The 22,972-nt window shown below is 52.8% G+C and overlaps 1 protein-coding gene across 1 annotated transcript in view; it reads right to left on the bottom strand.

The window, feature by feature from the left end:
- COLQ (collagen like tail subunit of asymmetric acetylcholinesterase) overlaps window positions 1-22,972 on the bottom strand; it is an 81,187-nt gene that overhangs the window by 34,524 nt on the left and 23,691 nt on the right. The window contains exons 2-5 of the mRNA XM_075548956.1: window positions 5,096-5,208; window positions 3,986-4,087; window positions 1,739-1,783; window positions 1,348-1,374 (exon numbers count right to left, since the gene is read on the bottom strand). Coding sequence (XP_075405071.1) covers window positions 1,348-1,374; window positions 1,739-1,783; window positions 3,986-4,087; window positions 5,096-5,208 — 287 coding nt within the window. The remainder of the gene's footprint in view (window positions 1-1,347; window positions 1,375-1,738; window positions 1,784-3,985; window positions 4,088-5,095; window positions 5,209-22,972) is intronic.

The following is a 22,972-nucleotide window of genomic DNA, read 5'->3' as shown; positions in this document are numbered from 1 at the left end:
ATGCAACCAGACCGCAGAAGCTGGAGAAGCCACATAAAGATCCCTGCCAGCGCTGGGATGCTTACAACACCACTCGATCCAAAGACTTTTGGCATCACTGCATGCGTTTCATGAGTCTGAAGAGGACTTTAAAGATTGGTATCCGACATATGGGTTAATATCGGATGAATGGACTTGGACTGGACTAGGTTGGGATGCTTTCTTAATGTATATTACCCTTTATATAAAATCCCTAATGCCCTTACGCTAAGAAAGCCAAAGGATTCCCTCTCTGGAACTTCCCCAGGGCTCACACTGAGGTTGGCTTCACCAGACACCACATCCTTCCCCTGTCACATCCGGCTTCTTATTGTCCCCCATGGGCCTCTCTCAAGCGTGGTCCCTTAATAATCAATCCCCTTGCACATGGTATAGACCATCTCTGCCTTCACTTCTTGAAAACTCAACCTCAACCAGGGGCTGTGGAAGAGCAAGTCCCGCAAGAGAGCGTGGACGCAGGTGCTGTGGTCTACGTTACATTCAGCTCAGCTAGAGACGTGGAGGGCTCAGGTCCCTAAACCAGAGACGGAACATGCTGGCACTGTGTCCTGGTTTCTATCTGTGCCCTCCACACCCATGGACGGCATCACTAATCAATCAGGGGCCCTGTTAGGTCTGAACCATCCCAGAATCCTTTTCAGACCAGCCGTTGGGAGAGGCGTAGTCCTCGGTGCCATGAAGCGTTCAGTGTGCCTTTGCATTGCAAGAGGCTGTAGGGGGCCCTTGTCAACAGTGAGACCGCTTGAGCAAGGCATTTAGCCAGAAATAACAAAATTAGCAAAGCCATAATTTATATTTTGAGCCACAAGCATCTTTCCTGGCCAAGATGTTCACTTCCCTCTCTCACTGAGACCTAGACTTTGGGTGCCCAGAGCCCTTGACCGTCCTGGCAAGGATGAGTCTCGGTCCCACGTGTTTGGTTCACTCAGTCGCCGTGACCTGAGGTGACTTCCATGGGTTTTTACAGGGACCCAAAGCAAACGTCATTTGCCCCTGTCATTTAGACCGAGTGAACCCTTTCTGCGCTGGGGCCTTGCGGGTTCCTGGGTGGCAGAAGAGACAGAGTCTATGGAGAATGGGGCAGGATAGGCTGGCCTTTGAAAGACGTCCAAACAGCCCTTGGTAGAAGGCCCCTGCAGAAAGGCCAAGGCTGCCACCGTGAGCCTCGGGACTGCGGTGTTGTGGTCTGAGGCCACGAGGTGCCTCTGCACCGCGGGTTCTCTCGCCCCTGGGAGCACACACCCACCTGCCCACCTGCCCACCCAGGGGCCACATTGGCAGAGTGCTGCTGACCCCACGCTGTCCTACCTTCCTTCCTGGACGGCCAAACTCCCCCTGCAGATGGAGAAGACAGTTAAGTAGAGCTTGCTTCGAAGAAGATGTTTTGGAAGCAGAAGGTGGGGTTCTGGCAGCAGGTACTGAATACTGGCATGCCCACGTGGCTGGCAGGGTCTGCCCGGCTGCTCACAGGACCCCTGACCCCTGCCAGTGGGTCGAGTCGAAGCACACAGGGGGAATCCCACCTGCTGCGGCATCCCTGTCACCATGGAGCCCGTCCTCATGCACTGAGACGGAAGTGGCACAGCCTTTGAAATCTCAATTCAGGGAACCTTCGGACCAGAAACGTCTCAGTGGTATATCCCCAGCAAACGGATGGACTGACCAAGGATGGGCGGGTGGAAGAAGTACTAGATCATACCTTTTCTCCCTTCGGTCCTGTGTGGCCAGGAAGACCCGGGGGACCCTAGACAGTCACAAGAAGAAGCAGAGATAGTACAGATCAGACCGATGCAGGGGGCGGGGGGAAGGGTGCAGGGAGCAGCAAGGGAGACCCTTGGGGCGCTGGGCTTGCTCTCTCTATAAGACTCTGGCACCAAACTCCAGGACCCTGTGAAGGCCCCCCTGGTGTCCCTTACTCCTGCTCCCCCCCCCCCACCCCAGCGCTATGCGCTCCTCTGGTTTTACTGGTCTTAGAGCTGTGGTTCCAGCGCTTGCACCTGCTCTTTGCGATTTTCACCTCCTCCCTGCAGCCCTGCTGGGCGGACACAACTAGAATGTGTGAAGCAGTTCCCTTTGCTGGAAACCTCGCCGGCTCCCTTATCGCTCCAGTTACTCCGACTGAGCCTCCCTGGGACACTCCCACCCACCTCCCCGACACACACACGGAGGTGCGTGGGTGAGAAACAGGGGGCTGGCCAGGCAGGCTGGTTCACATCAGCCCCCGTGTGTCGGGGGAGACCTGTGTCCCAGGGTCTCCCAGGGTGGGTTCTGTGAAAGCAGCGCTCTAGATCTGTCCCCCAGGCACTCTGGGGGACGCCGGCTCAGAGGAGGATGGGCCTTTGGGGTGGCAGGCGACCACGTTCACCATTTGAACCACCCATCAGGGACTCTGGTCTTTGAGCTGCTGCGTTGTTGGTTGGACTCTGGTAGCCTTCTTCCCTCGCTGATCAACCAAGGTGCTGGAAATCCATGGCTCCCACGCCTCGTCACCGCCAGACCCAGAAAGCAGCGACTGTCTGCTTCTTCTCCTGTGGACTGTGCAGAGGAGTGTCTTTCAGACTGTCCGGAATAGCCAGGCGGAAATCCATCCAAATCCCCTGGGCTTCAATTCATTCCCCGAAACCTGCACCCCAGCACGCACCATGAAGATCCTGCTTACATGGCTATGAGGCCGATTCAGATGACTGGGAACTCCTCAGGCAGTGGCTCCCCAGCCCATCTTGCACACGAGAATCCCTGGATCTCGGACCCCAATCACAGCATCACTGTCTCTGGGGTCCAGGCAGCGGGTCCAGCAGCTGGGCCTTCACCCAGCGTGTGGGCATGTTTGGGACACTGGGTTTGCTCTAGGCCAGTGGTTCTCAACCTTCCTCATGCCGCACCCCTTTCATTCAGTTTCTCATGTTGTAGTGACCCCCGCCCCAACCATAAAATTATTTTCGTTGCTACTTCATCACTGTCATTTTGCTACTGTTATGAATCGGGCGGCCCCTGTGAAGCTGTCGTTCAATTCTCAAAGGGGTCGTGACCCACAGGTTGAGAACCGCTGGTCTAGTCTCTGTTTTGCAAAAGGCAGGAAGAAGCGTTCGTTTTGTCTCTTCTTCCGTCCAAGCCTCGGTTCTTTTTCCACTCTGGGACCTGTGGCCAGAAGGATCTGCCAAGGAAGTGGGTGTCTCCCTCATTGCTGCTTGGACTCTGCTGGGCAGTCAGCTCCCCCTGGAGCTTGTAAAACGCAGGTTCTGTTGGAGGAGACAGATGAGAGTCTGCCTTTCTCACAAGCTCCCAGAAGATGCCCGCATTGTTAGCCCTCGGGCGGCACTCCTGAGTAGTGACAGCCTCAGCACAGTGTCCTAAGAAGATGAAGTCAGGTGGGACTGAAAGAGGCTTGTGGGGACACGTGCAAGTCCAGAACTGTGCTCCGCAGATGGCCCGTTCCATCCCAGGCCCCGTGGGTTCTCCAATTCTTTGGGCTTTTTATCAGGAGGGCCAGGCCACCTGGTAGCTCTATTTGGGGTCCAATGATAATTGAGGGTCACAAATTCCTTTCTGCCTCCACTTGCCTATTCTGAAGGCAGCCACCACCACGTCCACGGATGGGGTATGGAGTGAAGTTGAGTATGGAGTGAACCTGACTGTCATCTAGTGTTTGATGATGGCTTTCATAATAACCACCCCTCACTGGATTTCCACCCAAATCCGGTACAGCTGGGCCAGACATCGCCCCCATTACACAGGTGAGGCTATCAGGGCTGGGAGCTAAGCATTCACCCCGAGACCAAGCCGTGTTCTTTCCATGGGGTCCTGGAGCTGAAGGTGAGCCAGAGCAGATGAACAGCCCTCTTCTCGTGTTCAAGGGGCCAGACTAGGAGGTTTGCCTTGTGCACTTGATTGCTTCGAACAAAAGACCAGAAGTGGAGGGGGGTGGATTCTAATGGAGTGCACCCACCTGGGGGCCAGGAGGCCCGGGGGAGCCGAGTGAGCCTTGCACACATGGGGACTGGGTGGTCTCTAGCTCCAGGATGAGGTTCTTCAAGTCTGAGGAAAGGGTCTACGAAACCAAGCAACACAAGGATTATGGGTCAGACCTGGGACACAGAGGAAAGTCACTACCTGCTCTGGGGTCCAGTCCCAAAGGCTGGTGGCTTCTTGATACCTCAGTGAAATCCCAAGGAGAGAGCTTTCTGTCCTATCAGGGTCTCATCTCCCATTTGCCCTTGGCTTAAGTGGGTGACAGAGATATAAGGGTCGCTGCAGATGGAGCCAGGAAGCTCACTGCAAGGTCTAAGACAGCACGGTCCAACAGAAATAGCATGCAAAGCACAGAGGCAGTTGGAAAGTTCCTTGTAGGCACATTAAAAGTTTAGGAGAAGCCAAGGAAATAATTTTGAGTAGTCTATTGCATTGAACCCAAAAACCCCTCCATTTTTTCACTGCAACCCAGACTACATATTTTTTTCAAATAGTCACTGAGAGACTTTAGCCTCTTTTAGCTGTACTTAATCTTCAAAACCTAGTGTGTCGGGCACACTTCCTGCATATTAAAGCTCACATGAGCCACATTCTAAGGTCTGAGAACCACAGCCCTAGCAGGCCCTGGCCCGTTCTCATCCAGGTCCACTTCCTGAACCTGCCCCTCTCCTCTTGTCCCACACCCTACTCCTGCTGACACCTCGGCATGTCCATGGGAGGGCCGTCTCCCTGACACTGCCTCCACCAGACACAGGCTGGGGGAGAGAAGAGAACAATAGGGTGAATCCCATGTCTGAGCAGCTGATGGAGACTCAGAAAGTTATAAATTCACCTCTGGGGAGCTGGGTCACAGTGCCCAACTGAATCCCCTTCCGAGCAGAAGCCCTCTCCCTGACGTATGTCCACATGGTGGGAGGATCGACACCTGCCAGGAACTACCCCAGTGTCCGGTCTGGGGTCTAGATGCTGCCTGGGAGTCCAGGGCTAAGCCTCTTGGGACAAATTCTGGTAGAAAGGTGGGGCACAGAGCGGGCTGGGCTCTGGGGACCCTGAGTGTCTCTTCATGGGCAGGTCTGAGGCTACTCACGGGATTGCGCTCCCCTCTGAAGAACGGGGGCAGGAACAGCGGGGGCGGAGGAGGCATCAGCGGGCAGCATGTTCGGTGGCCTCCGCGCTTCTTCTGATCCAGGCCGGGAAGGGCTGTGTGGAGAAGACTGCAGCTGGTTAACGTGGGCCAGTGCTGGGCTCTTTCTGTCCCTGGGGCCCAGGGACACAAGGTCCACCACCGCACACTCCCGCATCAATGGGACCTCTGGTGCAGATGACTTGTGTTGGAGGGCTCCCCTAAAGATTGGCAGGTTCATGCTCTGAAAGGGATTCTGTTAGAGCAGTGGGCCTCAACCTTCCTCATGCTGTGACCCTTTCATACAGTTCCACATGGTGTGCTGACACCCCCCCCCACCAACCAAATTTATTTTCGTTGCTACCTCATCACTGCCATTTTGCTACTGTGATAAATTAGGCAACCCCTGTGAAAGGGTCTTTCTATCCCCAAAGAGGTCACAACCCACAGGTTGAGAACCGCTGCCCTAGAAGGTCTTGGGTAGAGTGATAGGAACACGTGGAATGACATCATGAAAAAGATGAGCTTACTGGTCAGAAGGAGACTGGAGGAACCCTCACGACTATGGCCCTCCATCACCCTTCATCTCTGAAACCGAATTCACACCCCACCCCAGCCCCTGGGTCACTGTTGAGCCCAACAACACAGGTCTGTAAGGAGAGCAATAACACCAGTGACTGACGCACACGCGAGACTTAGGGGCTGGGGGGGGGGCGTTGAGACGTAGGGGGCAGCGTTTGCCCAAGGATAAAGTTCAGAAGGACTAGCAAAGAAGGAGAACCCCAAACCGGGAACACAGGGAGGACGCGAGGGCCGTGAAAGGATGTTGAGGGGATGGCAGTGGATGAGTTGAAACCAGACGCGCACGAACTGTGGACCATCAAACGGATGATCTGCCCGGAACACCTTCGCCCAGATTGTAATGCCAAACACCAAAATCCAAACAAAGGTTGGTGAGTGGAGCCCAGCCAGCGGTGCCACGGACGAAAAGGTCTGGCTCTCTGCTTCCTGGTGATCTGTCATCTTGAAGGTCCCCAAGGTTGGACTCCATCACACAGCAACCAATAACAACAACAATCACTGAGCAGAGGGGCCTCACTGCAGGGACCCGCCTCTCTTCTTCCAGACACAGCCCAGTGGGCTTCTAAAATGTGAATATAGCTAAGGGACTAGCACCCAGGTCAAGAACCAGAAGCCACCAGCACCCAGAAGAACCTCCTCTCCAATGTCTACCTCCCTGTCTGTGAACTTGACATTGGGATCATGCAACGTGAGCTCTTTGTATTTGGCTTCTTCTTTGTGCTGGTGGGAGTCAACTGAGTTGATGATGGCTGTGGTAGTTCATTCATGGCTAGTACTGAACAGTGTTGCAGTGTGTGAGCCTACCACAGTGTAGGCACCCAATTTTTATTGGCACCCAATCCACACATCACACAATTCAATAGTTGTTCAATCATATCAAGAAGAATCGTACAATCATTACCACAATCAATTTGAGAGCATTCCCCACCTCCACCCCATGTCTACCACAGTATCTATTTCGGCTCTGCTGTTGCTGGACATTTGCGTTGATACCAACACACACCTCTCAGGATGGCTAAAATGGAAAAGATGGAAGATGATGAGTGTTGGTGAGGAGGTGAAACCACCGAGCTGTCCTGTCATGACCGGGAGGAGTAGCAGTTGGTTTGACTGCCTTAGGACATGGTTTGGCTTTTCTTGTTATATTATGATTAAGGCCGGACATGGGCCTACGGCACACCATAGCCCTGCTACTTCACTCTGAAGCATTTACCAACAGAAAGGTGGGCGAATGCTCGCCAAAACACATATACTAGAATGTTTATGACAGTCATATCCTCAACCACCAAACGCTACTGCTTTTTTAAAATTTATTTTTAATAATTAAATCATTTTATTGGGGGCTTGTACAACTCTTATCACAATTCACACATACATCTATTGTGTCAAGCACTTTTGTACATTTGTTTCCCTCATCATTCTCAAAACATTTGCTTTCTACTTGAGTCCTTGATATCGGTTCCTCATTTCCCCCTCCCTCTCTGCTTCCCCCTCCCCCATGAACCCTTGATAATTTATAAATCATTATTATTTTGTCATATCTTACACCGTCCGACATCTCCCTTCACCCACTTCTCTGCTGTCTGTCCCCCAGGGAGGAGGTTATATGTAGATCCTTGTAATTGGTTCCCCCTTTCTATACCATCTTCCCTCCCACCTCCCAGTATCACCACTCTCACCACTGGTCCTGAGGGGTTCATCTGTTCTGGATTCCCTGTGTTTCCAGTTCCTATCTGTACCAGTGCACATCCTCTGGTCTGGCCAGATTTGTAAAGTAGAATTGGGATCATGATATTAGGGGGGAGGAAGCATTTAAGAACTAAAGGAAAATTGTATGTTTCATCATTGCTACACTGGACCCTGACTGGCTCGTCTTCTCCCCGCGACTCTTCTGCAAGGGGATGTCCAATTGCCCACAGATGGACCCTGGGTCCCCACTCTGCACTCCCCCTCATTCACAATGTTATGATTTTTGGGGGTCTTTGATGCCTGATACCTGACTCCTTCGACGTCTCATGATCTCACAGGCTGGTGTGCTTCCTCCATGTGGGCTTTGTTGTTTCTCCTGCCTTTAAATTCCTGTGTTGGTCTCCTACGAGGGGGCTTTAAACCGTTTGTGGAAAATTCCACTGTTTGTTAATTCCACGTTTCCACAAATGTCAGGAAGCCCTTTCGTATCATAACCCTCTCCTCTACCCCTTTACTGACCCTCCTGCCCCACAGAGCTGGGCCCAGCACCTGTGTCCAACCCCTGGACCCAGCTCTCAGCCTTATTCCCAGGGACCAACGCCCACCTACAGTGTCCACCCTGTCTTCCAGGACCTGCCTTCAGACATAAGGCAAGTGGTGGACGCCCCAGAGGCTCCCAGGCTCTGCAGGCTGCCTGTGTCTGCTCCAATCTCCGGAACCTTCTCCCCAATGCACACTCCCCACCTCGCTGCCTCATGGGGCGCATCCACACACCTGTGACAATAGAACTCAGCCCTCTCATACCCCCTTTAAAATATTTTTAAAGTCAGCGTTATTGTACTAAAATTAAACTCATAGATAGTCCACAACTTCCAACATCAACAGTGCCCTAACTATTCTACACAAATAGAGGAGCCCTGATTTTGGATGCTACTCCCATGTCAGAAAGCATGATGATTGAGTAGAGCATACAACATGGAGTCACCACGGACAATAAAGGAGGCCACCAAGAATAAAGACGTCAACAACAACATGGCTGACAAGAAGGAAATCAAACTGGCCAGAATCCAAGGCTATCAGACTAAACACTTGAGGCCGCACCCCTTATTGTACTGAACACCCATGACCACACCTATGGCTACATCCCCTTCCCCCAAAAAACAATTGTATAAAAATCCAGCTAAGGGCCCAGAGGGGAGAACTTCTGACTGATGTAATGGAGCAGAACTCTCCCTCCCTCCATCCCTCTCTCTTGCGGGTCAGTCTTGCCTGTTTTTTCTTGACTTGGTATTGATATGTGTGAATGCCCATTGGAGTAAACTGGTCAGAAGACTGCTTGGCACACAGAGTGTGTTTTGCTCATGCAAGAACCTGGCCTAGTCACTGTGTGAAGCTTAGAGACTACAAGGTTGCTGCCCTGGTGCATGAGCCGGCCGATCCCCAAGCTCTGTCTTTGGCCCTGTCATAAGGTGCTCAAGACATGATGTAATGAGATGCTTGACCTGGAGCTGAAGTCACCGTGATTGCCACAGCCAGGGAGACAAGTTGTGGAATCAACCGCTCAAATGCTACCCTTGACTCGGCTTTCCAAAACATGCCCGACGTGTGGCAGAATTCCCAGCCAAACCCAGCTCGATGCTCAAGGGCGGAGTCATGCAGGCAATCACGAGCAATGGAGGACTTGGTTTGAGGGTGTGCTGCTACCTGCACATCTGAACGACCCACAAGACCTTCAAAATCAGCTAGGGCCTGAAGCAATTGGGTTTTTGTTTGTTTTGTTTAAAAAATATTTTTGGAGCAGTTTTATTGGTGTATAATTTGCATACAATTCAATGGTTCTATCACATCAAGAGTTGTACAATCATCACCTCCATCTGCTTTAGAACATTTTCTTTGTTTTTGACTCATTCTTAGCTCCCCAGCCCCACACCCCCAAACTCCCATGCCACATCATACGCAAGGACCCTTAATCCAATTCCTGTCTTTATAGATTTACCTCTCCTGGATCTCCTATGCAGAAATACATTTTAAAAATCAACAGCAAAAATAACAGTATGAAACAGATAAAGACCCATTGAAAAGAAGGCAGAGCATATTAAAGCCTAGAACAAATGCACAACGTATCAAAAGAGAGATCAAATAATAAGGTGTAGGATGGATGGCCACCTAACCTCATGGACAGAAATCCACTTGGGCATAGAACAATGGCTGTTTGTGACTGTGGCCCTCTCTGTGCAGGGTCTTTCCCTGTCCCCACTTCAGTCAAGGCTACCCTGTGCAGTTTCTGAAAGGGCCCCTCTGCCACATCCACGGGGAAGGGCTTGGGCACCAACAGAGTCACAAGAGCTGGCAGCCCAACCCCGAAGCAGCGCCCACTCCCAGCCTCAGAAAAGTGCCGAAAAGGAAGCCCAGAGAATCAGAGGACCGAGGACCAGAGTCCACCACCAGCTGGAATGGACGGAGGCCTTTCAGGAGAAGCTAACCTTCTTGCTGATTCTGGAAGATCAAGGAAGGTTCAAATGGGAAGCCTCCCACACCAAGGTGTTACCTGGGAGGGCCAGGTGTGCTTTGAATAAGCTTGAAGGGCTGGGTAGGGGTGAGTAGTGATGCAAGGAGGGAAAGCTCCAGGGGAGAGAGAAGGATGCAGGGGAGAGGCCACCTTCCATTCAGGACTACTTGGTTTGCAAGAAGCAGCAAGCAACCCACTCACCTGACGCAGAGTGTGAGGTAGTTAGTTTATTGTGCCAACCTGGCTGATAAACACATGTGAGGTTAATTGAAGGGCAGAAGGATAAATGGCTTGGTGAGCCTCACCTTTCTAGTTCTCCGGTCTCTTGCTTTCTGATGGTTGGACCAGGGTGCAGCTGCCTTAGCCAGTTCCCTGCTTTAGCTTGCAAGACTGACTTCCTGCAAGACACCCCCAAGGAGAAGCCGCATGGACCTACCCTGATGCAGCCCTGGGTGCTGGAGCAGCCATGTGGAGACTCCTGCCAGCTCTGAGATGTTTACACATTCACTGAATCAGCTTTCCTCCTGCAGGCGGCATCACTGCGTGTGTTTTGTGAGATGGAGGAGGACTTTGTGGATTGGTGTCAGACATATGGGTTAATGTTGGACTTGTGGGCTTGAGCAGCACTGGGTTGGGATGTTTTCTTGATATGCACTTAACCTTTATATAAAACTCTCTCTTATACATGAGTTTCTGTGGATTGGTTTCTCTAAATTTCTGAGACTAACACAGAGGGGCAGAGAGATTTGTTGTAGTCCACAAATGGACGTGGTAGACTCCTTGTGAGTGTCTCTCTCCCTGTCTCCCTCCCTCTTTATGCTCCCTTAGGCCCACATCACTCTGCCCTCTACAGCCGCCCACCCCCACCCAGAACAGCTGTCCTGGTCTGGCCTCAGCTCTACCTTTTACCTCAACCACCTATCTTGCTGGAAGAGCCCTCTCTGGCCCTGACCTCCAAACCTCGGTGCAGAGCCCGGGCAGGCCCCAGGTGGCCCACAGCAGAGGGTGTTGGAGGAGATGCCAGCAGAAGTGAGCAGGGCAGGCAGATAGCCGCTATAGAGCGCAGAGGCCAGAAGGTGCCCGGTGTTGGGCTAGTTGGAGGGGGACCTTTACAGAACAGTGGGTGGGGAGGAGGCTGGAAAGAACGGGGCACCGTTGTGCTGAGTGTGGAGGTCGCTATTGGGGAAGGAGTATGGAGCCACAGAAGGCTCTGAGGAGAGGAGCGAGGCTGAGCAGCGGGAAGGGTCAAGGGCATGGGAAGTGGGGCCTGACCAGTGTGACACCTGACTCCCTGGGGGGAGAGAACTGGGGGGCAGAGTGGCTGTAGGAGTGAGTTCTAAGCTGCAGGAGACCCAGGTGACAAAGGTCAGCAGCAGGCGCGAGAGAAAAACCAGAGGATGAAAGGAACTAATGACAATACTGTATCATTGATCAAAGGTTCATGAGGGGGTACAGGGGTGGAAATAAGAGGAACTGATACCAAGTGTGCTTTTTAAAAAAAGAATAAATCTGCAGTTAAACCAAACTAGGTTTATTGGCAGAACACACACCAGGGAGGGCTTTGTCCATAACAGACCGTTGCTGTTGCTCTTAGGTACTGTTGACTCGGTTCCGATTCATGGTGGCCCTCTGGACACCAGAGCAAAACACGCCCAATCCTGTGCCAGTCTCACAGTCATTGCTAGGTTTGAGCCCGTTGCTGCAGCCACCGTGTCCGTCCACCGCCTTGACAGCCTTCCTCTCTTCCACTGCCCTTCTGTTGCACCAAACCTGATGGTCTTTTCCAGAGACTCCTAAAAACCTATCCAAGGTAGGTGAGATGAAGTTCCCTGATCTTGCTTCTTCTAAGGAGCATTCTGGCTGGACTTCTTCCAAGACAGCTTTGTGTTCCCGCCGAGGACATTTATCCGGCCTGCCAGGTGCTTTTGCCCCATTTGTTTTTTTACTTCAAAATAAGATATGTGCAGTGTGCATAGGAATTTGTTCATAGTATTTTTTTAAACTATCGTCTGGCCCTCCAACGGGTCTGAGGGACAGTTAACTGTCCCCCTGTTTAAAAAGTTTGAGGGCCCCTGCTCTAAAGTAACTTTGCACAGCAGATATGCCCAAGGCAAGTTGTCATTTGATGTCTTGACCGCTGCATCCAAGAGTATTGATTGTGGATCCAAGCAAGATGAAATCATTGACAACATCAATCTCTTCTCTCTTTCCTATGATGCTATTTATTAATCCGGATGTGAGGATTTTGGTTTTCGTTACATTGAGTTGCAATCCACATGGAAGGCTACAGTCATTGATCTTCACCAACAAGTTCCTCCTCTTCTTTCTTTCTTTCTTTCTTTCTTTCTTTCTTTCTTTCTTTCTTTCTTTCTTTCTTTCTTTCTTTCTTTCTTTCTTAGCAAGCAAGGCTTTTTGTCTGCATGTCACAGGTTGTTAAGAAGCCTTGAGTCCTGATGCTGGGTTCTCCTTTATATAGTCCAGCTTCTCAATTTATTTTCTCGGGTTGATTGAGTATAGTGAGAGGATACAACCCAGCTGCACACCTCTCCTGATTTTCAACATGCAGTTGACCCTTGTACAGGTTCTACATGAGCACAACTAGGCGTTCTGGATTCCCATTCTGCTCAATATTATCCATGGGTGGTTGTGGTCCCCACATATTGGATGCCTTTTCACAGTCGATAAAACACAAGCGTGCATATTTCTGGTGTCTTCTGCACTGAGCAGAGATCCATCTGACAGCAACAGTGACAGGCTCTGTTCCACACCCTCTGTGTTCAGACCTGATTAAGGAGGGGTCCACCTTAGTCACACGGGGACTTTGCCTGCTGCTCTTCTGAGACACGGTTTGCCTTAAATAGGAGAACGTGTTGGCTCAGCTCTGGGTGTCAGGTCAGCCGCAGGGGCCATGGCTGCTGCTCTCTTTCTCGGCAGTCAAGCAAAACGGCCCCGTGGTGACCGAAGGTGTCCCTGGATGGGGCCACCAGTTAAACACTTGGTCACTAACCTCAGGGTTGGTGATTCTAATCCACCCAGAGGTGTCTCAAAAAGGCCAGGTGATTACCTGGGAAAGGCCACAGCCATTAAACCTCAAGGGAGCAGTTTCGCTCAGCACCTCTGGGGTCACCATGAATCAGCATCAACTCAGCGAGAAGCTGAACTGATTCATAAGACCCCAAGGTGCATGTCAACAGGATTTTTCTAAAAGCCTCCCCAGATGTTAAGCAAGTAAGGTAACAGTGAGCAGCAAGGGACTAGCAGATGTGCAACAGGACCCCTTCAAAGCCCCCAGACAGTCTTCCCTGGGCCTCTCTCTTCCGCAGCAGGCTGCTAAGGGCTCAGGCTGCAGTTTCCCACAAAGCCTCTTCCGCCAGGAGCACCAGGGAGGCTGGCAGGTACACACAGCTCATCGACAATCATCACCATTGATTTTTTTCCAGACCTTATATGGCCTCCAGTGCCCCCCACCCACCCTGTGAAAGGCAACCCCTCTGCCCCGCCCCTCTTCTTGAATTTCGCCCGGGGAAACTGGAGACCGCTTCAGTGGACATAAATTGATCAGCTGCGTTTCCTCCTGAGGAATCTGCCTTGTACCCCACCCTGTCTTCCTCACCCTTCTCCCCTTGACCTACTTTATCTCAGGAGGTGAAGACCAGCGATTTCCTCTCCGTGCCCCGCACCCTGGGGCGGTTTGTTTTTAGCACGGTCTAGTTTATTTACGGCCCATTCCAGCTCCGAATATTTCCATCAGGTGGACGTGGCTGGGAACAGCTTCCCACCCGGTCAGCTAAGCCGGGACTTTACATGTCTATTTTGGTGTCGTCTGAGTGGCCTGTGGGTCTCTCTCAGGAGTGTGCTGCCCCCACAGGGCAGGGGGTGAGCTCAGGGTTCCGCCTGGAAAAGCCCCGCAGGCTGCAGGAATGGAAATAACCCCGTGTACACAGAGCCTGCTCAGCTATGGAGCGGGTGGAGGGCGGACATGGCCCGGGCCCGGCAGCTGCCTTGGAAATACCAGCTCGAATGGAACATCAGGCTCACTGGCCCGGGCTTAGAGACACTCAAGCCAGAGGGTGGGTGGCCACCGCCTTGCCAAATGCCAGCTACAAATGATACCCTGGGCATACAGGCAATCAGCACAGGTGTGGGAGTCTTTGCTAATGCCATTACTGGGTTTATCCGTTGGACCCAATCAATACCTGCTCTTCCGAAGGAGACGTCCATGCATCCTTTCAAGAAGCAAGCGCATGCCTAGAAAGGATCCACTCCAACTTAGCAGTAGAAACAGAATGACTTGGAGCAAAGGCTTTTAGAACGGGCTGCGTGGCCACGTGACCAGCGCAGCAGGGTCTCAAAGGCTCCGTTTCCTTGGGGTTTAAACAAGGGTTTGCTTTCTGAAAGCTCACTTTATTGGCTTTTAGGAAAGGCCTATGTTGTGCCTGTTCTCGCCAGCTGAAGACATTCGAATGGAGACACTTGATTTTATGAAAAAGGATTAAAAACAAACTAGTGGTCAGTATTTTTTTTAGCAGTTGACCTGTTAATGGCAGCAAACCTCCTGGAGTCGCGAGCGCGGCGCCACCTGTCGCCTTCACCGGGAACTACACCCGGCGTCTCTGCATCCCTGGGCTGTGGCTTGGAACGGAGAACAAACACTGTTCGGGTTAGTTTAGGCTTTGTGCGCGGTTGGGCATGGTTGAGCACCGGGAATTTTCCCCAGATAAATGAATGATGCTCGAGACTTCGCCTTACCCCGTTCTGGCTGAGGAAAGGTTTCACAGCAGGGAAAGGGAACCCGTAAGAGGTTTGGCAGAAAGCACCTTCGAAGCCTTTATCATACATGTGATACGGGGGACCACCACTTGCATCTGGACCAGCCCACCAGGAGGTGGCTCGAGACCTCCTTTTCATCTCTGCCTTGGGCATCTGCACCCAGCACCCCCTTGCACCGAGCAAAGGGGCTTTGAGAAGCCACCAGAGGAAGATGGGACCCAACAGGCTGGCTCGCCCGACTGGGAAGATGACCAAGACTAAGGTGAGCTAACGGTGCACCCAGGCTGCGGACTCCAGAATTTGACATCCTCCGCCTTGGGCTTTTGGGGTCTTTCCCTGAACTTCTCAGGACACCACTGGCAGAGATGGAGGGGAGGAGGATGTGATGAGCATGCTCATGGGGGAGGGAGGACTGTGGAAGTCCTGGGACCCGGTGCTGTCAGCTGACAATGAAGGTCTGAATGTCCAAAGTTTTCCCCAAAAGGCTGGCCTGCACGGTTTTCCTTCAGACCAGCACCCACCCCCACCCACCCCCCACACTATGCCTTGAGAAAGATTTGGATAAAGAATATAGTCATCTAAGCTTGTCTGACAGGCCCTGATGGAACCTTACCACACTGGCCTTCACCTCCAAGCCTTGTCCCATGACCCAATAAGCAAGGTAAGCATGCTGTGATGTGTGCTTACGTACTGATCGGTAGTAAACAATTTTTCTCTTTCTTTTTTACCACATCAGAGATTTTGCTCCCAGCCATGCCGGCACCTGTCTCTTGAGCACTCAGTAAGCAAGGTAAGCGCGGGCTTATGGGCGCTTACTGACTGATCTGTAGGCAACAGTGCCACATGGGCTTGGGCACATCTTTGGCACACTGGTGCTCCTGGGTCAGAGCAGGCGAGACTCTGTAAGGAGGGGCTATGAGGTCCAGAGAGTGACACACACTGGCCACACTTAGAAACACAATTTGACACGGGGGGAGAAAACAACGTGAAAATTTTCACTACACATTAGTAAGTAAGCACAAAGAAGCCCATGCTTACCTGGCCTACTGGCTAATCCAGTGATGACTTTGTCCCTGCCTGGGAGTGGGCCCGAGGGGCAGATGAGGGCATGACCTCCAAAGACAGCCATCTAGCGGGACAATGTAGGGAGCTGCATCATCCAAGCGATTCAGCCTGGGCGTGAGCAGAGCGGCTTGGTCGCCCAGGCCCCTCACCACCACTTTATTTCAAAGAGCCTTCACCAAGTGAACAGCAGCTGCCAGCCGGTCACGTCAAAGTCAAGGGCACAGGAGGGGTACACACACACACACATACACACACACACACACACACAACCAAGTGTGTTTGCCCACGTCCCCATCAACTCCACTAGCAAATTCTCCTTACTTTGCCATCTCAGAGTAGAGGAGAAATTGCAAATGCAATGACTGCTGAAGCTTCCTGAACAAATCTGTTTCCCAAGTCCTTTTTGCTTTCATTAAAAAAATTAAAACATTATACATACACACACACAACTCACCCCAGCAGCGCGCTGAGTAACAGAGCAGTCCTGAGATGGTGAGTAGATGCCAGAGGCTGCTGCGGGTCATAGCGGGGGCCAGGCCCAGGCCAACTGGCCCAGAACGCAGGCTGGAGGCAGGCTGAGCGTCGTCACACCCCCGACTGCTCCTACCGCCTAGCCTGCTTGGCATTTGGGGTGGGATCCAGCCAATCCCTGCTTTGATGCTGCTTCTGGCTCAGAGGCCAGGGGTCCAGAGGGCAGGCCTGACCTCCCGGAAGCACCCTGCTCTGGCCTCCCAGGGGAGCTGCACAAGGAGGAGTCTTGGAGAGGGAAGTGTGCCCTGGGCCCTAGGGTGGAGGGGAGGCTGGCAGCCCAGGGACACCAATAGGTGTTGTCAGCTGAGATGGAGCACAATCCGTCCAACAGGCTGCTTTCCATTCAACTCTAATGCTGACATGTCAATCCTGCCCTGGCAAGCCTCAGATCCACCCCCACCATGCCGCCCAGCGGGCAGCCACCTTCCTGTTTCAGGGAAGACCTTGGCTGGCAAGGGGTATGCACTCCCACCATGTCTGTAGAAAGACGCTGCAAGGTGCAGGGCTAACTGATGGAAATGCCCATCCAAAGGCACATGGAACAAAGCAGGGAGTGCCTAACTTTGAGATGAAAACCACCCATTCAATAACAAGGCAGCATCCTGCCAGACACACATGGAAGCTCTCTGGTACTTTATCGCTAGACCCAATGAGATGGCATATGCACATGTGGGCTAGTGTGCGCTCACGCACACACACACACATTTAGATCAGAGATGACATGACTAGCCCATCTCATTGCCATCTGGTCTATTCCAACCCACAGTGACCCTCCAGGGCAGGGTAGGACTGCCCCTGTGGGTTTCTGAGACTGTCAACTCTTTACAGGAATAGAAAGCTTCCTCTTCTTCCCGTGGAACAGCTGGTGGCTTCAAACTGCTGGCCTGTGGTTGGCAGCCCAGGGCTTGACCACTGCACCACCAGGGATCCGGACAAGATGGTTAGGAGCTGGAAATAAGCACTGATGCTGAAACCACCTAGTAAAGACCACGTGGCATTCACAGATCAAGGGCAAGCTTGTCACCGTCCACAGAGGAGGGGGGTAAGGGGGCATGCCTCACCAGTGCACCACTCGAGCAGCCAGACAGCTCCTGCCTGCCAGTAGAGGTCTGATGTCACTCGGCTGCATCCAGACGAAGATGGCCTTGGAAGGAAAGGCCTGTCAGTCTACTTCGCCGGGTCTGCGACTTACCGTGGGGACGACCTGGGGCCAGCCGGTGTTTCAGGCATTGCGCCCAGGATCACCATGCATTGGGGTTCAGCTTGACTGCAGATGGTAAGGACCAGCCTGCAGCAGGAGACACGAAACGTTGTCTGTAGAGCCAGAGAGCCCACACGTTCAGCTTTGTGGGCCATGTGGTCTTTGTCACCACTTCTCAGCGCTTCTTTTGTAAGCAGGAAAGCAGCCACAGAGAAGCCAGGGTATGTGTCTGTGTTCTAATAAATCTTTATTAACACAAACGGAGGATGACCGGATCTGGCCGGGCTCTGAGCTCTCACCTTGGCAAGCCATGACCACTTCTGATGTTCACTCCTTCATTTAGCCATCTCATTCATTCAGAAAAACATAAAGCAGGCAAGACACAACAGCTGGAGAGAATTCCTGCCTTCAGAATTTGTCATTCAAGGGTGTGGGAAAGGTCTACAGTCTGGAGTCTGGCAAACTTGGGCTAAAGTCCTGGCTTTGCTCCTGACTGGCTGTGTGACCTTGAGGAAATTTCCCCCCTCTCTGGTCTCAGCTTTCATATCTTCCAAATGGGAGAGGTGAAATCCACCTCACTGGTTTATTATGGAGATTAGCGCTCAGGCATCCGGAGCTCTGGGCCCAGACCCTAGTGAACTACAGTGTGAGGTGGGAAATGCACATGGTTCTGGGAGGGGCTCCCAGGAGGAAGAGATAGATACCAGTGGAATATGAAAGCAGGGAAGGCTTCCTGGAAGAGGTGGCATTTGAGCTCTGCCTTGAGAGCAAAGAAGATCTGCTGGTACCTGGGTGAGAGCAGAGCAGGGAGGTAGGAAAGACAGTCTCAGGTCCTTCTCGGGGATCCCTGCCCTCCATTCTTCTAAGAGACAGAGTCTTCTCTGAGCCCCGGGCCCCACCCCTCCGTGTACGCTCACACATGCGTGCACACACAGGAGCTGCCCTGAGACCACCCCGTGCTCAGCGCTGAGTCACAGCACAAGCACCTGGGGCACCTTGTCCCAACGGCCCCTGAACTGGCTCACATGCCTGCAGCTCTTCCTGCGGCAAACCTCTCTCCTGTGCAAACGGAAGGCCTGCCCCTTTCAACACCACACGTATTTGTATTTGCACCCCCTTGGTGCAGCTCGTGTTGTTCTAAAACACGTGCCAAGCCCCCAGTCGGACTTCATATCATGCTTTATCCGCCCACCGCCTGACAGTTTCATTGGCACACAGTCTACCCCTCATACAATGCATTTGCTCAGTCATATCAAGGAGAATTGTACAATTGTTACATCCATTTTAGAGCATCCCCCTCACCCCCTCCCACACCTGGTTAAATCGCTTTTAAAATGAGTGGTGTAATCACGATCTTTCTAGTGCTCCCTCCCCCCTCCCAACTTCATTATTTACTCCCAAAATCCCTTTTCCCTCCCTATCACCCTCCCCCCTCCCCCAGGCATTCCCTATAACCCCTTGGATCAGTTGTTATCATGATGCTCACGGGTTGATGGCTGAGGTCCCATTTGGCTCTGAGGGTGCTCAAATCTCTCGTGGGAACCTGGTGGCCCTGCTCATGAAGCGCATCAGACGGCTGCCCAGCCCTTTCCCTCTCACGCTCCCTCGTATCATCTCCAATTTCTCACAATAGCCACGCCATTAAAACTTCAAGCTCATTGCCGTCCTGGTGGGTTTCCCAGGCTGCGGATCTTCACATGAGTAACAAGCCTCGTCTTTCCCTTACAGAGCAGCTGGTGGCTTCAAACTCCTGACCTTGAGATTAGCAGCCCCACAAGTCACCCGCTGTTACCACAGGGGTCCAGGCGGGGCATGGAGCTTGGGGCAGTCCCTCTGCAGGTCCGGCAGCTAGTCTGCTGGCTGATTTGACTTTCAACCCGGATTCTCAGTCCCATAACTCCCTGACTTACTGCACCCTTGGCAGTGTTTCTTGTGCTCCCCTTCTCCCCCGCCACACACACACTAAATGGACCCAGAGCCTGTGTTTTGGGGGGTCCATTGTGATTTCTATTTACTCTCTACCTCCTCCTTGCAAGCCAGTGGCCCTTCTCCCTCCCTGCTTTCCAGCTTCTACACCTTCTGAGGCTGGCAGGGCCATGCCACAGGGTTAGAACGGGTGTGTCCACAGCAGGAAGATGGGGCGGGTGCTCAGCTCGGTGCCCCTGCAGGCTTTCTGATAGGTTACAAACCAACCTCTTTCTTCAGAGCATCTCAGCTGTCTTCCTCACTGAGGTGGCTGCTGGGTAACGCTCCCTCCCCACTCCCTGCTGCTGTCCTTACACCCCACCAGGAGCCCTGGTGTTGCAGTGGTTAAAGGTCCAGCTGCTGAATGACAGGTGAGCGGTTTGAACCTGGCCAAAGGGCAGTCTGCTCCCGTGAGATCGGCCATCTTCTAAACCATGGAGGGCAGTCAGAACTGGCTCCTGGGCAGCAGCTGATTGGGTTTTGTATTTGGCCGGCACCTGGAGACGAACCGGCTCAGAGAAGGCCCCTCTCGGGGTCCATTCTAGTCCCACAGCCTTGGATTCTGTGCTCCAGAGACAGTCAGGTTGCTTCTCTAACTGTAATGGGCGCACAGATTCGCTGGGGGTGGTAACCGGGAGTCTTGTTCAAACGCAGGCACTGATTTGGTCGACCTGGGGTATGGCAGTCAGTTTGGAAAACAACCCCCCAAACTGACTGCCATGGGGTCAGTTCCGTCTCACAGCCACCTCAGACACAGAGAACTATCTGGGCTGATTTTGTTCAGCCCTTCTTTGTGCCCCCTCTGCCCCCCGCTATTCAGCGCACAGGTAAGCTATGGAAAGTTCGACCCAGTGATGGAAGCAACACTGACTGTCCTATTCAATTCCCATAGGGCAGAGCAGAACTGCCCTTGTGGGTTTCTGAGACTATGACCAGAGTAGAAAGCCTCATCTTAGCTTTGACTTTGATCTTGGTTTCCTTCTGGTGGTTGACAGCTCGGCTCATCGCTCACTCTGCCACCAGGGTTCCTCGGGTCTCAGGTTGTACCTGAGATGCTGCCTTTCCTATTAGCTCCCAAGGGATGCCAGTCTGGGGACCATACTGTGAGCCGCAGGCTCTGGATTCCAGTCCCGAGTATCAGCAACTATCGTAGGCTCTTATCACCGTAGGAGTCCCACCTCCCCAGCTGTCCCTCACCTCCCTCGCCAGCCTCCACCTGGGTGGGGCTGGAGTGTCAGGTTCATGGGGCTGTACCAGCACTGCAGAGAACCCTGGACAATAGTGCATCTCCCTCACATGCAGCCTCATGAGGGAAGTGGAGAAAGAGGTGGGCAGCACCCTTGAATCTGGGCAAAGAGAGCCTCTCCTACTGTGGTCGTTACATAATCTGGTGTCAACTTGAGGGTATTAAGAGTGAAGGGGTGTGGAGTCTAGCCTGTCAATTAAGTCACAGCCTGATGCCTCCTTGTGGGCGTGGCCCATGAGCATTCTGGGAACTTCCTCTCTCTTCCTCTCTCTCTCTCTCTCTCTCTCTCTTCATCTCACTGTTGACAAGCCACTTGGAGACTTGCTGAAACTCTGCTTCACCTTCCTGTTGAAGAGCCACACTCGGAGAGCTGGAGGAGCCACGTGGAGACCCATACCAGCGCCGAGATGCTTCCACCACCACTGGATCCACAAGACTTTTCACCCACCTGCATTTTGCATCAGTGCATGTGGCTGCGTGAGTCTAAAGAGAAATGAATGAACTAATATTGGACTTAAGGACTAACATTGGATTTATGGACTTGATCTGGAAGGGGCTGGGATGTGCTCTCAATATGTAAAATGCCCTGTGATAGAAAGCTCTCTCTTACACATACATGAGTGTCCATGGATTTGTTTCTCTGGTCAACCTCACCTAACACACCCACCTCGGTGGTGCCCACATGGCTGGCCTGCATAGCAGACTGCTTCACAAATGCTGGGCCTCACTGCTCAAGCTGTCCGTCCTCCCCCCAAAACACCAGCCTTGGCTCTGTAGCTATGCATAAGCCTTCCGACTCCTGCTGTAGCATCCAGGCATCCAGCACATTTCTGGTTATTAGCGGCTACGGAGCCACTGCCCTTTCTGCTGACCCATTTGTATGGCCCACAGGCTCCCACCCAAGCTGGCTGTCATCTCTCTGCTTCTTTCTCAGACACATCTCCTCCGCAGCGGCCACTTGTCCTGCCAGTGTTTCTTAGTCCCCAACAAGCTCAGAGGAGCCGAATACCCTGGCATTCACTCCCAATGTCAATGGAGATGGAAAAAAATTGGTGCTGGACAAAATTACCCCAGAGAGACTCATCACTCTCCCTTCCTGGTGCTCCCCTCCATGCCTCGAAGCCCCGCCCTCCCAGTTCAGCACACAGGTAAGCTCTGGAAAGTCTAGCCCAGTGATGGAGGGGAACACTGTGTGTTCCATTCAGTTCCTGGCAGGGCCAATGCTGGAGAACCGCCCGCCCAGGACAAGGCTCTATGAGGGGGGCATGCACGGGGTGAAGGTGGAAAGGCCAACACGGGACTGCTCCTGGGTCTGGTGCCAGGGCTCACAGGGAGGCAGGCAGACTGTCTGCCTTGCTCCGACCACACTCCTCACTTCTCTTTCTGCCTCTCGGTCTCTACGGCTCTCCTTGCTGTCTCTCTCGGTCTGTCTGTCTGTCTCAGTAGTCTCCTTCACTGACTTGCTCTGTTTTTCTGTTTGTCTCTCTCTTACTCCCTCTCTGTCTTTTTCTGTCTCGCTCTCTCATTCTCAGGACCAACAAATGCCTGTGTGTATGCTCTGACTCCTTGTGACCGTCCTTCAGCTGGGCAAGACAGCCTGAAAGTTAGGATCTCTGGTGTCCAGCCCCAACATGGCCCATAACACGCAGTGTGACCCTGGGAAGCTCCGTTCTCCTCTCTGAGCCTCAGTTCCCGAGAGTAATCTGTGTAAAATGGAAGCATGGATCCAGAAGGACCCACAGCCCTTTCCAGCTCTGACCCCCAACAAGGACTGTGACTCCTGAGATGTCAGTGGTCCCTGGTAGGGGCCGCTTCCCCGCTCCTCCACAAGCCTGCAGCCCTGGTCCTCCAGGCAGCTGGCCAGCGGAGTTCCCTTAGGTGCCTGTGCCAGCTCTCCACAGCAGAGCGGCCTGCACAAATCTAATTCATGATAAACATTTCCAGGGCCTCCTGGAGCTGACAGCGGGTGTCAGATTCACAGTCTTCTGCCTTAATCGTGGCTCTGGGATCCATCAGCCGGGTTATTAGACCACTCCTGGCCTATCGCGTCCCTGGGCGCTGCCCCACCAGCCCCTGTCGCCTAAGGATCCTGGCTTAAGCCAGGCTGCCTGCAGCTCCCTCCACCGCTGTGCAGACAGTTGTGGGGGCCTAGCTAACTCGGGCTCCCTGGGTAATGCAAAGACATATTCACATTTGGGGGTGACCCAAGCCTCTCACCAGCCCTGGGGCACCCCAAGTCTGCTGTCAGATCCCAAAGCCTGGGTGGGGAGACGAGCAGGCTTG

The sequence above is a fragment of the Tenrec ecaudatus genome, chromosome 4 (assembly GCF_050624435.1).
Source record: "Tenrec ecaudatus isolate mTenEca1 chromosome 4, mTenEca1.hap1, whole genome shotgun sequence".
In the NCBI taxonomy this organism is placed as follows: domain Eukaryota; kingdom Metazoa; phylum Chordata; class Mammalia; order Afrosoricida; family Tenrecidae; genus Tenrec; species Tenrec ecaudatus.
Note: the sequence above shows the minus strand (reverse complement) of the source record. Positions and strands in the feature narration are given on the sequence as shown.